A 14,548-nucleotide genomic window follows, 5' to 3' on the forward strand; every position below is an offset into this window, starting at 1 on the left:
GATCAGCTTATTGTCAAGAGATCTTCTAACAAGTAGGGATCATCCAAAATGGAGACCCCCTTTAACTACATGTAGAGATACAGCAGGGGGGGCAGGACACAATCTGGTGACAATCACCTCCCCCAGAAAGAACACTGACCAAGAGTCTCACCTCCAGACTGCCCCTTCTCCGTCCCCTCTCCATTCCCAGCATCCTCTGCTTTGGTGGTGGTACTTGACTCCATGTTACTCTCCCCCAAGGCTGCACTTTCAGACTTTTCTCCCTCTGCTGTCACCTTGTTCGGCTCTGCTTCATCACGTTTAGCTTTAAGCCGTTCCATAATTTCCTCTAAATGGACAGAAAATTCCAATAAAATATAAAGAAGCTGGCGAAGCAGAGCTCTCCTGTCATCCGCCTGACATCCGGACTTACAGCTCTCATCACTGACACTGGTCTGACACTGATCCTAACCAGCCGGACCCCCAAAGTCAGTGCTTTATGGCTCCATCCCATCAACATATCAGGAACTGGTGGAGAAAAACATGGCTGCTATCATCCAGAAACCGCGCCACCACTATCCACAGGTTGTGTCAGGTATTGCAGCTCAGCTCCGTTGAAGTGAATACAGCGGTCTGCAATACCACACACAACCTGACGAGAGGGGTGGCGCTGTTTTCAGAAGAAAGCAGTCATGTCTTACTAATCCTGGACGGCCCCTTTAAAGTTGATACGATCACCTCTCTCCTGATTCTAGTGGCTTTTAGTCATCTCCGAGACCCCTCAGACAGCAGCGATGCCCCCCCTGTAATGGCAGCACATCAGAGCCCACCCTCACCATTGACCACGGACAGATAGGAGCGGTTGTTGCCCTTGGCTTTGTTGGTCAGCTCTTCCGTTATGTCCATGTGCCGGTGGATCTCTTCCCGCAGGTCCTCTAAGGTTTTCCAGAGGTCGGCTTCATAGTGCGTCTTGTCCAGGACCTCCAGTAAGTCCTCCAGCTGCGGCTTGGAGCTGTAGTACCAGATCTTCTTCTCCGTCTCCGTGTCTTCTTCTCTACAGACAGAACAGATAAAAAAAAGAGTACAAGTCATCCTGGAATCACTGCGTTTCAATTTCTCATCATTGTCAAGATCTCTGCTTGCGGTCAGGAAACATTCATTATTTACATACAGGGGCTGTAAACCTATCCAGACCTCATCCTGTTTGTTACAATGTATCGGTGACACAAACCGCTCTATCCTGTTCATCCAGGTTGCTCTGCTCATTGAAGATTGTCTAGACTGATACACTGTAACAAACCTTTTGATGTAAACAATGAGAAATTACCCAAAACCTGCCTCCAAATGTAAAGGAATGGGATTCTATATATCATGTTAATACTATAAGAGGAACAGCAGCCACAGGCATGAGAGAAACCTGTCCTGGCCTAATACGTCTCACAGCTGACGGTTTGTTGCCATGTAGCAGTGCAGACAATCCTCTGATCCTACATCAGAGGCAGGTCATAAATGTGAGGCCCTCGCTGAGGCCAACGGGACTCAGGCTGCCCAGCGGATGGGTCCATCGGGACTCAGGCTGCCCAGCGGATGGGTCCATCGGGACTCAGGCTGCCCAGCGGATGGGTCCATCGGGACTCAGGCTGCCCAGCGGATGGGTCCATCGGGACTCAGGCTGCCCAGCGGATGGGTCCATCGGGACTCAGGCTGCCCAGCGGATGGGTCCATCGGGACTCAGGCTGCCCAGCGGATGGGTCCATCGGGACTCAGGCTGCCCAGCGGATGGGTCCATCGGGACTCAGGCTGCCCAGCGGATGGGTCCATCGGGACTCAGGCTGCCCAGCGGATGGGTCCATCGGGACTCAGGCTGCCCAGCGGATGGGTCCATCGGGACTCAGGCTGCCCAGCGGATGGGTCCATCGGGACTCCTCCTGTAGTAGCCGCCTCTGAATAGTATTATATATTCCTATTTGTAGCGCAAGGACCCCTCTGCGCGTCACTAAAGCCCCGTGCACACAACGAATATTTATTTGCAATCACGCATCAAAATACTGATCCATTTATTTCAAAGGCCCACGGACCCATGGGGTATATTTACGGGAAGGCGTCCGGGCCGTAGAAATGACAGGTCCTGTTTTTCTAATTTACAGACCGTGCTCCTATACTTTACAATGGGAGCACGGCCTGCAAATGCGGGTGACAGTCCGTGCCCGGAATGACGGACCGCGATACTTATTACTTGGTTGCCCGTGCACGCGCGCCTGTGAATCACCTAAGCTAAGCTTTGAACTCTCCAATTGGACGATACCGCTGTCTATCACTTTCTAGAAGGGCTTGGCTGGACATAACGATTCTGATTGGCTCTCAGGATGGACAATCCCCAGTGACATCACCTGGAAAGTTATAACTAGGGGAGGTGTTAGCGTTCGCCGCCATGGGCCCCAATACCCCTGCGGCAAAACATGTTGGGGGGGGGCCCTGTTGAAATTTTAATTCAATGCCCTAATATAAGAGGTCTGCCGTCACTATTTCCAGATAACATGCAGACGTGACGTCACGCGACTTGGACCGTCAGACCGCGCCGCCATTTTATCGTGTGGCTGCTTATACTTTATAAAACCGACTCTTTGGTATCTTGGAAGACGCGCCCGTTCTGATGCCTTTTGGCAATAAGGCGTTTATGTTCCTTCCCGTCAGCTACCCGGGTCCACTAATTAGCTGCTGTGTACACCTCACAGAGGATTGTCACAAACCCTCAGCTGTGAGAAGCTTCAGGTCAGGACAGGCGCTCCGCCTCTGAATGTAAATGTTGCTGTCAGTGAAAGTGAACCTTCTTTGTTTACATCCAGAGGCCCTGACCTTATATTTCACACAGCTGATTGGCTTGGTACAATGTACAAGAGTAGATAGGAGCGATTAGTCCAGGACAGGAGAACAACTACACTGATACACTGTAACAAACCCTCAGCTGGGAGAAGTAGAAGACCTGAGGGGTTTTCAGCCTCAGAATGTGGTTTCCATTCACTGATGGATCGGACACTTACATAACGACCCGTCTGTTGAGGAACCAGTATTTCCTGCGGTGTCGGTCGTATCCGATTGGCTCGTGCCTTATGTAAGGCTTGTTTTTTTGGATTTCAGCGATACAGTCATTGACGCCTGATACTTTGTGGGCCACGCACACCTCGCACTGCCACTCGTCCTCCGGCACTTCCTCCAGAGGCGGCTTGACGCACTCCAAGTGGTAGACGGCAGAGCACGTCTCGCAGCAAAGCAAGTCCCCCAGTTTATGACACACGCGGCAGTGGTCGTCGTACTGGATCACCCCTTCCGACATTAACTCCTCGCGGGCCATGTTCGTGGTTAGAAACTGATCCACCAGGAAGAGCAGAACCTGCACCTTGCTCTCGATCGGTCCGTAGGGGTAATCGTCCATTTCCTGGTATGGAAGCACGTGGCGGTATTCCTCGTCGCTCTCGCAGTAGACCCGCAGGACCTCCGGCCACGTCATGCCGTCTATGAAGTACAAGGTGGAGTTGACGCTGTCCTTTAGGTCGGCCGGTCCGAAGGTAGTATTGGAGGTGTCCTCCTCGCGAAGGACGGCCTTGAGAAGAGCGACGTGCGTTTCGGCCATCAGGGTGCACTGCTCTTGACTCACTAGGGCGGCGCAGAAGTCCTCAAAGCGGAAGGGAGACAGCCGCAGCACCGTACCGAAGGTCCTCAGCACCTCGTAGACGGCAATGACGTTCATTAAGTGCTCGCCCGGCAGCAGCAAGTCCTCCGAGGACTTGGGGAACTCCAGCGGAGGGACGTCCTTCTCTTCAAAGATCGGAGAGCGAGGTCGGTGAACTCTCTGCTTTCGCCTTCCTGTTAAGAGATGAAACAATAAGTCACATAAAGATGTAAAACACCCGCAGTCTGCGCTATTCGGCCATTTTGTTTTAAAGGGACACTACATCTAAAATGAATCATGCAATACTAAGCTCTCTGGCAGTCTGCAGGATCGGGAGCAAGTTCTGAATCAGAGAAGTCTCCAGAATTAAAGGGGGATTCTCACCCTGATCTGCGCCGTCAGCAGCTTGTACGTCTGAGGGGTTGGGCCTCGCTACAAGGGGCGTGGCTACCACGGCTTATCTCAGGTAGAGCGATTTTACACAACGGTTTAAGCAATGAGGTAAAAGGGATGAGAAGGAGGAAGAGAAAAGGAAGGAGAGAGGAAGAAAGAAGAATATGTAAGGGAGAAAAGGTGAGGACCGGAAAGTAAAGAAGAGGAAGAAGAAGAAGATAGAGAGGAAGGACATGAAGATGGAAAACAGAAGAAGAAAGAGGAGCAGAGGAAGAACAGAGAAGACACCAAAGAGGGTGGGAAGGAAGATACAGAAACAGGAAGGATCGGGAGGAGGGAAACCGGAAATGAAGAGGAAGAACCGGGAGGAGGGAAACAGGAAATGAAGAGGAGGAAGAGGAAGAACCGGGAGGAGGGAAACAGGAAATGAAGAGGAGGAATTGTGAGGGAAACAGGAAATGAAGAGGAGGAATTGTGAGGAGGGAAACAGGAAATGAAGAGGAAGAACCGGGAGGAGGGAAACAGGAAATGAAGAGGAAGAACCGGAAGGAGGGAAACAGGAAATGAAGAGGAAGAACCGGGAGGAGGGAAACAGGAAATGAAGAGGAAGAGGAAGAACCGGGAGGAGGGAAACAGGAAATGAAGAAGAACCGGGAGGAGGGAAACAGGAAATGAAGAGGAAGAACAGAGAAGACACCAAAGAGGGTGGGAAGGAAGATACAGAAACAGGAAGGATCGGGAGGAGGGAAACCGGAAATGAAGAGGAAGAACCGGGAGGAGGGAAACAGGAAATGAAGAGGAGGAAGAGGAAGAACCTGGAGGAGGGAAACAGGAAATGAAGAGGAAGGATCGGGAGGAGGGAAACAGGAAATGAAGAGGAAGAACCGGGAGGAGGGAAACAGGAAATGAAGAGGAGGAAGAGGAAGAACCGGGAGGAGGGAAACAGGAAATGAAGAGGAAGAACCGGGAGGAGGGAAACAGGAAATGAAGAGGAAGAACAGAGGAGAACACCAAAGAGGGTGGGAAGGAAGATACAGAAACAGGAAGGATCGGGAGGAGGGAAACCGGAAATGAAGAGGAAGAACCGGGAGGAGGGAAACAGGAAATGAAGAGGAGGAAGAGGAAGAACCTGGAGGAGGGAAACAGGAAATGAAGAGGCAGGATCGGGAGGAGGGAAACAGGAAATGAAGAGGAAGAAACGGGAGGAGGGAAACAGGAAATGAAGAGGAGGAAGAGGAAGAACCGGGAGGAGGGAAACAGGAAATGAAGAGGAAGAACCGGGAGGAGGGAAACAGGAAATGAAGAGGAAGAACAGAGGAGAACACCAAAGAGGGTGGGAAGGAAGATACAGAAACAGGAAGGATCGGGAGGAGGGAAACCGGAAATGAAGAGGAAGAACCGGGAGGAGGGAAACCGGAAATTAAGAGGAAGGATCGGGAGGAGGGAAACCGGAAATGAAGAGGAAGGATCTGGAGGAGGGAAACTGGAAATGAAGAGGAAGAACCGGTAGGAGGGAAACAGGAAATGAAGAGGAAGAACCGGGAGGAGGGAAACAGGAAATGAAGAGGAAGAGCAGAGGAGAACACCAAAGAGGGTGGGAAGGAAGATACAGAAACAGGAAGGATCGGGAGGAGGGAAACCGGAAATGAAGAGGAAGAACCGGGAGGAGGGAAACCGGAAATTAAGAGGAAGGATCGGGAGGAGGGAAACCGGAAATGAAGAGGAAGGATCGGGAGGAGGGAAACCGGAAATGAAGAGGAAGAAGAGGAAGAACCGGTAGGAGGGAAACAGGAAATGAAGAGGAAGAACCGGGAGGAGGGAAACAGGAAATAAAGAGGAAGAAGAGGAAGAACCGGGAGGAGGGAAACAGGAAATGAAGAGGAAGAACCGGGAGGAGGGAAACAGGAAATGAGGAGGCAGAAGGAAGAATAACGTTCTTATCCTTCAGGTGGGGCAGTAACATTATTATTCTCCTCCAGGTGGGGGGGCAGTAATATTATTATCCTCCAGGTGGGGGCAGTAATATTATCATCCAGGTGGGGGCAGTAATATTATTATTATCCTCCAGGTGGGGGCAGTAATATTATTCTCCTCCAGGTGGGGGCAGTAATATGATTATCCTCCAGGTGGGGGCAGTAATATGATTATCCTCCAGGTGGGGGCAGTAATATTATTCTCCTCCAGGTGGGGGCAGTAATATTATTCTCCTCCAGGTGGGGGCAGTAATATTATTCTCCTCCAGGTGGGGGGCAGTAATATTATTATTATCCAGGTGGGGGGGCAGTAATATTATTATTATCCAGGTGGGGGGGCAGTAATATTATTATTATCCAGGTGGGGGGGCAGTATTATTATTATTATCCAGGTGGGGGGGCAGTAATATTATTATCATCCAGGTGGGGGGGCAGTAATATTATTATTATCCAGGTGGGGGGGCAGTAATATTATTATTATCCAGGTGGGGGGGCAGTAATATTATTATTATCCAGGTGGGGGGGGCAGTAATATTATTATTATCCAGGTGGGGGGGCAGTATTATTATTATTATCCAGGTGGGGGGGCAGTAATATTATTATTATCCAGGTGGGGGGGCAGTAATATTATTATTATCCAGGTGGGGGGGCAGTAATATTATTATTATCCAGGTGGGGGGGCAGTAATATTATTATCATCCAGGTGGGGGGGCAGTAATATTATTATTATCCAGGTGGGGGGGCAATAATATTATTATCATCCAGGTGGGGGGGGCAGTAATATTATTATTATCCAGGTGGGGGGGCAGTAATATTATTATCATCCAGGTGGGGGGGCAGTAATATTATTATCATCCAGGTGGGGGGGCAGTAATATTATTATCATCCAGGTGGGGGGGCAGTATTATTATTATTATCCAGGTGGGGGGGCAGTAATATTATTATCATCCAGGTGGGGGGGCAGTATTATTATTATCATCCAGGTGGGGGGGCAGTAATATTATTATCATCCAGGTGGGGGGGCAGTAATATTATTATTATCCAGGTGGGGGGGCAGTAATATTATTATTATCCAGGTGGGGGGGCAGTAATATTATTATCATCCAGGTGGGGGGGCAGTAATATTATTATTATCCAGGTGGGGGGGCAATAATATTATTATCATCCAGGTGGGGGGGGCAGTAATATTATTATTATCCAGGTGGGGGGGCAGTAATATTATTATCATCCAGGTGGGGGGGGGCAGTAATATTATTATTATCCAGGTGGGGGGGGCAGTAATATTATTATTATCCAGGTGGGGGGCAGTAATATTATTATCATCCAGGTGGGGGGGCAGTAATATTATTATCATCCAGGTGGGGGGGCAGTATTATTATTATTATCCAGGTGGGGGGGCAGTAATATTATTATCATCCAGGTGGGGGGGCAGTATTATTATTATCATCCAGGTGGGGGGGCAGTAATATTATTATCATCCAGGTGGGGGGGCAGTAATATTATTATCATCCAGGTGGGGGGGCAGTATTATTATTATTATCCAGGTGGGGGGGCAGTAATATTATTATTATCCAGGTGGGGGGCAGTAATATTATTATTATCCAGGTGGGGGGCAGTAATATTATTATTATCCAGGTGGGGGGGGCAGTAATATTATTATTATCCAGGTGGGGGGGCAGTAATATTATTATTATCCAGGTGGGGGGCAGTAATATTATTATTATCCAGGTGGGGGGCAGTAATATTATTATTATCCAGGTGGGGGGCAGTAATATTATTATTATCCAGGTGGGGGGCAGTAATATTATTATTATCCAGGTGGGGGGGCAGTAATATTATTATTATCCAGGTGGGGGGGCAGTAATATTATTATTATCAAGGTGGGGGGGGCAATAATATTATCCACCTGGCAATGATTGCAGTACCGGCACCGGCCGCTGGGGGCGCTCTCCACAATGAGCCGTTTCCTGCGCTCCCCCCTTTCCCTGAGTGGCCCCGGCCGCTAGGTGGCGCTCACCCGGGGTGCTGCTGCTGTACGTGCTGTGGCTCCTGAAGCTGCTGTCCGTGCAGTAACTGGCGTCGTCGTCATCCTCCTCGTCCATGTCTTGTCGGTAGTCGTCGTCATCGACGTCGTCGGTCTCTTCTATGTCTTCTTCGTCCCGTCGCTCGTCGGGCTCCTCGTCGTCATCACTCTCATGGTCATCGTAGACCACCTTACTGGGGGTCCGGCCTGCGCCTGGCCTGCCTCCTCGGCCTCTCCTGCCCCGACCACTGTATCCCGGCCCGGCCTTCCTCCGGCGCCCCCGGGTTGGGGATGAGCTGATGCTGTCTCCATGCAGCGCCCAGCGGCCCCGGCTGTTTATGCCCCTCAGTCTGGAGCGGAGTCCGGCTGTGGGGCCCGGGGAGGTGTCGGCGGGCGGCAGTGCTGGGGTCTTGGGCGGCCTGCCCCGCCGCCCCCTCATACTTAGGCCTCTGGAGCGGAGGGGGTTCAGGAGGGCGGGCTGATGTAGGAAAGCTGGGGAACGGGTGGCGGTGGGGTCCGGGAGAGAGGGGGCTGTGCCCGGGCCAGCAGACACGGTACGTTCAGTCACAGGTGGCGGCGCCTGGCTCCGGATCCACCGCGGCCGCCATCTTACCCTCTCCCTCGACTGGAAGAGCCAGGCCTGAGTCACGTGACGGCAAAAAGGCGGCGGAGAGCTCCCCCTGGTGGCGTCACCTCGGGAACTGCAGCGCCGCTCAGGATATCCAATGTAATAATCAGAGGAGACCCAAATATTATATATAATGTATCCACAGTGTAATAATCAGAGGAGACCCCAAATATTATATATAATGTATCCACAGTGTAATAATCAGAGGAGACCCCAAATATTATATATAATGTATCCACAGTGTAATAATCAGAGGAGACCCCAAATATTATATATAATGTATCCATAGTGTAATAATCAGAGGAGACCCCAAATATTATATATATAATGTATCCACAGTGTAATAATCAGAGGAGACCCCAAATATTATATATATATAATGTATCCACAGTGTAATAATCAGAGGAGACCCCAAATATTATATATAATGTATCCACAGTGTAATAATCAGAGGGGACCCCAAATATTATATATAATGTATCCACAGAGTAATAATCAGAGGGGACCCCAAATATTATATATAATGTATCCACAGTGTAATAATCAGAGGAGACCCCAAATATTATATATAATGTATCCAGTGTAATAATCAGGGGAGACCCCAAATATTATATATAATGTATCCACAGTGTAATAATCAGAGGAGACCCCAAATATTATATATAATGTATCCACAGTGTAATAATCAGAGGAGACCCCAAATATTATATATAATGTATCCACAGAGTAATAATCAGAGGAGACCCCAAATATTATATATAATGTATCCACAGTGTAATAATCAGAGGAGACCCCAAATATTATATATAATGTATCCACAGTGTAATAATCAGAGGAGACCCCAAATATTATATATAATGTATCCACAGTGTAATAATCAGAGGAGACCCCAAATATTATATATAATGTATCCACAGTGTAATAATCAGAGGAGACCCCAAATATTATATATAATGTATCCACAGTGTAATAATCAGAGGGGACCCCAAATATTATATATAATGTATCCACAGTGTAATAATCAGAGGAGACCCCAAATATTATATATAATGTATCCACAGTGTAATAATCAGAGGAGACCCCAAATATTATATATAATGTATCCACAGAGTAATAATCAGAGGAGACCCCAAATATTATATATATAATGTATCCACAGTGTAATAATCAGAGGAGACCCCAAATATTATATATAATGTATCCACAGTGTAATAATCAGAGGAGACCCCAAATATTATATATAATGTATCCACAGTGTAATAATCAGAGGGGACCCCAAATATTATATATAATGTATCCACAGTGTAATAATCAGAGGAGACCCCAAATATTATATATAATGTATCCACAGTGTAATAATCAGAGGAGACCCCAAATATTATATATAATGTATCCACAGTGTAATAATCAGAGGAGACCCCAAATATTATATATAATGTATCCACAGTGTAATAATCAGAGGAGACCCCAAATATTATATATAATGTATCCACAGTGTAATAATCAGAGGAGACCCCAAATATTATATATAATGTATCCACAGAGTAATAATCAGAGGAGACCCCAAATATTATATATAATGTATCCACAGAGTAATAATCAGAGGAGACCCCAAATATTATATATAATGTATCCACAGAGTAATAATCAGAGGAGACCCCAAATATTATATATAATGTATCCACAGAGTAATAATCAGAGGAGACCCCAAATATTATATATAATGTATCCAGTGTAATAATCAGAGGAGACCCCAAATATTATATATAATGTATCCACAGTGTAATAATCAGAGGAGACCCCAAATATTATATATAATGTATCCACAGTGTAATAATCAGAGGAGACCCCAAATATTATATATATAATGTATCCACAGTGTAATAATCAGAGGAGACCCCAAATATTATATATAATGTATCCACAGTGTAATAATCAGAGGAGACCCCAAATATTATATATAATGTATCCACAGTGTAATAATCAGAGGAGACCCCAAATATTATATATAATGTATCCACAGTGTAATAATCAGAGGAGACCCCAAATATTATATATAATGTATCCACAGTGTAATAATCAGAGGAGACCCCAAATAATATATATAATGTATCCACAGTGTAATAATCAGAGGAGACCCCAAATATTATATATAATGTATCCACAGTGTAATAATCAGAGGAGACCCCAAATATTATATATAATGTATCCACAGTGTAATAATCAGAGGAGACCCCAAATATTATATATAATGTATCCACAGTGTAATAATCAGAGGAGACCCCAAATATTATATATAATGTATCCACAGTGTAATAATCAGAGGAGACCCCAAATATTATATATAATGTATCCACAGTGTAATAATCAGAGGAGACCCCAAATATTATATATAATGTATCCACAGTGTAATAATCAGAGGAGAACCCAAATATTATATATAATGTATCCACAGTGTAATAATCAGAGGAGACCCCAAATATTATATATAATGTATCCACAGAGTAATAATCAGAGGAGACCCCAAATATTATATATAATGTATCCACAGTGTAATAATCAGAGGAGACCCCAAATATTATATATAATGTATCCACAGAGTAATAATCAGAGGAGACCCCAATTATTATATATAATGTATCCACAGTGTAATAATCAGAGGAGAACCCAAATATTATATATAATGTATCCACAGTGTAATAATCAGAGGAGACCCCAAATATTATATATAATGTATCCACAGTGTAATAATCAGAGGAGACCCCAAATATTATATATAATGTATCCACAGTGTAATAATCAGAGGAGAACCCAAATATTATATATAATGTATCCACAGTGTAATAATCAGAGGAGACCCCAAATATTATATATAATGTATCCACAGAGTAATAATCAGAGGAGACCCCAAATATTATATATAATGTATCCACAGTGTAATAATCAGAGGAGACCCCAAATATTATATATAATGTATCCACAGAGTAATAATCAGAGGAGACCCCAAATATTATATATATAATGTATCCACAGTGTAATAATCAGAGGAGACCCCAAATATTATATATAATGTATCCACAGTGTAATAATCAGAGGAGACCCCAAATATTATATATAATGTATCCACAGTGTAATAATCAGAGGAGACCCCAAATATTATATATAATGTATCCACAGTGTAATAATCAGAGGAGACCCCAAATATTATATATAATGTATCCACAGTGTAATAATCAGAGGAGACCCCAAATAATATATATAATGTATCCACAGTGTAGTAATCAGAGGAGACCCCAAATATTATATATAATGTATCCACAGTGTAATAATCAGAGGAGAACCCAAATATTATATATAATGTATCCAGTGTAATAATCAGAGGAGACCCCAAATATTATATATAATGTATCCACAGTGTAATAATCAGAGGAGAACCCAAATATTATATATAATGTATCCACAGTGTAATAATCAGAGGAGACCCCAAATATTATATATAATGTATCCACAGAGTAATAATCAGAGGAGACCCCAAATATTATATATAATGTATCCACAGAGTAATAATCAGAGGGGACTCCAAATATTATATATAATGTATCCACAGTGTAATAATCAGAGGAGACCCCAAATATTATATATAATGTATCCACAGTGTAATAATCAGAGGAGACCCCAAATATTATATATAATGTATCCACAGTGTAATAATCAGAGGAGACCCCAAATATTATATATAATGTATCCACAGTGTAATAATCAGAGGAGACCCCAAATATTATATATATAATATATCCACAGTGTAATAATCAGAGGAGACCTCAAATATTATATATAATGTATCCACAGTGTAATAATCAGAGGAGACCCCAAATATTATATATAATGTATCCACAGTGTAATAATCAGAGGAGACCCCAAATATTATATATATAATGTATCCACAGTGTAATAATCAGAGGAGACCCCAAATATTATATATATAATGTATCCACAGTGTAATAATCAGAGGAGACCCCAAATATTATATATAATGTATCCACAGAGTAATAATCAGAGGAGACCCCAAATATTATATATAATGTATCCACAGTGTAATAATCAGAGGAGACCCCAAATATTATATATAATGTATCCACAGTGTAATAATCAGAGGAGACCCCAAATATTATATATAATGTATCCACAGTGTAATAATCAGAGGAGACCCCAAATATTATATATAATGTATCCACAGTGTAATAATCAGAGGGGACCCCAAATATTATATATAATGTATCCACAGTGTAATAATCAGAGGAGACCCCAAATATTATATATAATGTATCCACAGAGTAATAATCAGCGGAGACCCCAAATATTATATATAATGTATCCACAGTGTAATAATCAGAGGAGACCCCAAATATTATATATAATGTATCCACAGAGTAATAATCAGAGGAGACCCCAAATATTATATATATAATGTATCCACAGTGTAATAATCAGAGGAGACCTCAAATATTATATATATAATATATCCACAGTGTAATAATCAGAGGAGATCCCAAATATTATATATATAATATATCCACAGTGTAATAATCAGAGGAGATCCCAAATATTATATATAATGTATCCACAGTGTAATAATCAGAGGAGATCCCAAATATTATATATAATGTATCCACAGAGTAATAATCAGAGGAGACCCCAAATATTATATATAATGTATCCACAGTGTAATAATCAGAGGAGATCCCAAATATTATATATAATGTATCCACAGTGTAATAATCAGAGGAGACCCCAAATATTATATATATAATGTATCCACAGTGTAATAATCAGAGGAGACCCCAAATATTATATATAATGTATCCACAGTGTAATAATCAGAGGAGACCCCAAATATTATATATAATGTATCCACAGTGTAATAATCAGAGGAGACCCCAAATATTATATATAATGTATCCACAGTGTAATAATCAGAGGAGACCCCAAATATTATATATAATGTATCCACAGTGTAATAATCAGAGGAGACCCCAAATATTATATATAATGTATCCACAGTGTAATAATCAGAGGAGACCCCAAATATTATATATAATGTATCCACAGTGTAATAATCAGAGGAGACCCCAAATATGATATATAATGTATCCACAGTGTAATAATCAGAGGAGACCCCAAATATTATATATAATGTATCCACAGTGTAATAATCAGAGGAGACCCCAAATATTATATATATAATGTATCCACAGTGTAATAATCAGAGGAGACCCCAAATATTATATATATAATGTATCCACAGTGTAATAATCAGAGGAGATCCCAAATATTATATATAATGTATCCACAGTGTAATAATCAGGAGACCCCAAATATTATATATAATGTATCCACAGAGTAATAATCAGAGGAGACCCCAAATATTATATATAATGTATCCACAGTGTAATAATCAGAGGAGACCCCAAATATTATATATAATGTATCCACAGTGTAATAATCAGAGGAGACCCCAAATATTATATATAATGTATCCACAGTGTAATAATCACAGGAGACCCCAAATATTATATATAATGTATCCACAGTGTAATAATCAGAGGAGACCCCAAATATTATATATAATGTATCCACAGAGTAATAATCAGAGGAGACCCCGAATATTATATATAATGTATCCACAGAGTAATAATCAGAGACCCCAAATATTATATATATAATGTATCCACAGTGTAATAATCAGAGGAGACCCCAAATATTATATATAATGTATCCACAGTGTAATAATCAGAGGAGACCCCAAATATTATATATAATGTATCCACAGAGTAATAATCAGAGGAGACCCCAAATATTATATATAATGTATCCACAGTGTA

General features: G+C 43.1%; 1 protein-coding gene across 5 annotated transcripts in view; it reads right to left on the reverse strand.

Moving 5' to 3' along the window:
• Window positions 1-8,683, reverse strand: part of BPTF (bromodomain PHD finger transcription factor) — a 34,792-nt gene extending 26,109 nt beyond the window's left edge. For 4 of the 5 annotated variants that reach the window (XM_075845674.1, XM_075845675.1, XM_075845676.1 and 1 more), the window contains exons 1-4: window positions 8,033-8,683; window positions 3,021-3,843; window positions 816-1,033; window positions 152-328 (exon numbers count right to left, since the gene is read on the reverse strand). In XM_075845674.1, coding sequence (XP_075701789.1) covers window positions 152-328; window positions 816-1,033; window positions 3,021-3,843; window positions 8,033-8,477 — 1,663 coding nt within the window. In that variant the 5' untranslated portion in view covers window positions 8,478-8,683. The remainder of the gene's footprint in view (window positions 1-151; window positions 329-815; window positions 1,034-3,020; window positions 3,844-8,032) is intronic. The other variant, XM_075845677.1, reaches the window with a different exon arrangement.
• Window positions 8,684-14,548: the final 5,865 nt, after the last annotated feature.

This window comes from Rhinoderma darwinii, chromosome 13, assembly GCF_050947455.1.
Source record: "Rhinoderma darwinii isolate aRhiDar2 chromosome 13, aRhiDar2.hap1, whole genome shotgun sequence".
In the NCBI taxonomy this organism is placed as follows: Eukaryota; Metazoa; Chordata; class Amphibia; order Anura; family Rhinodermatidae; genus Rhinoderma; species Rhinoderma darwinii.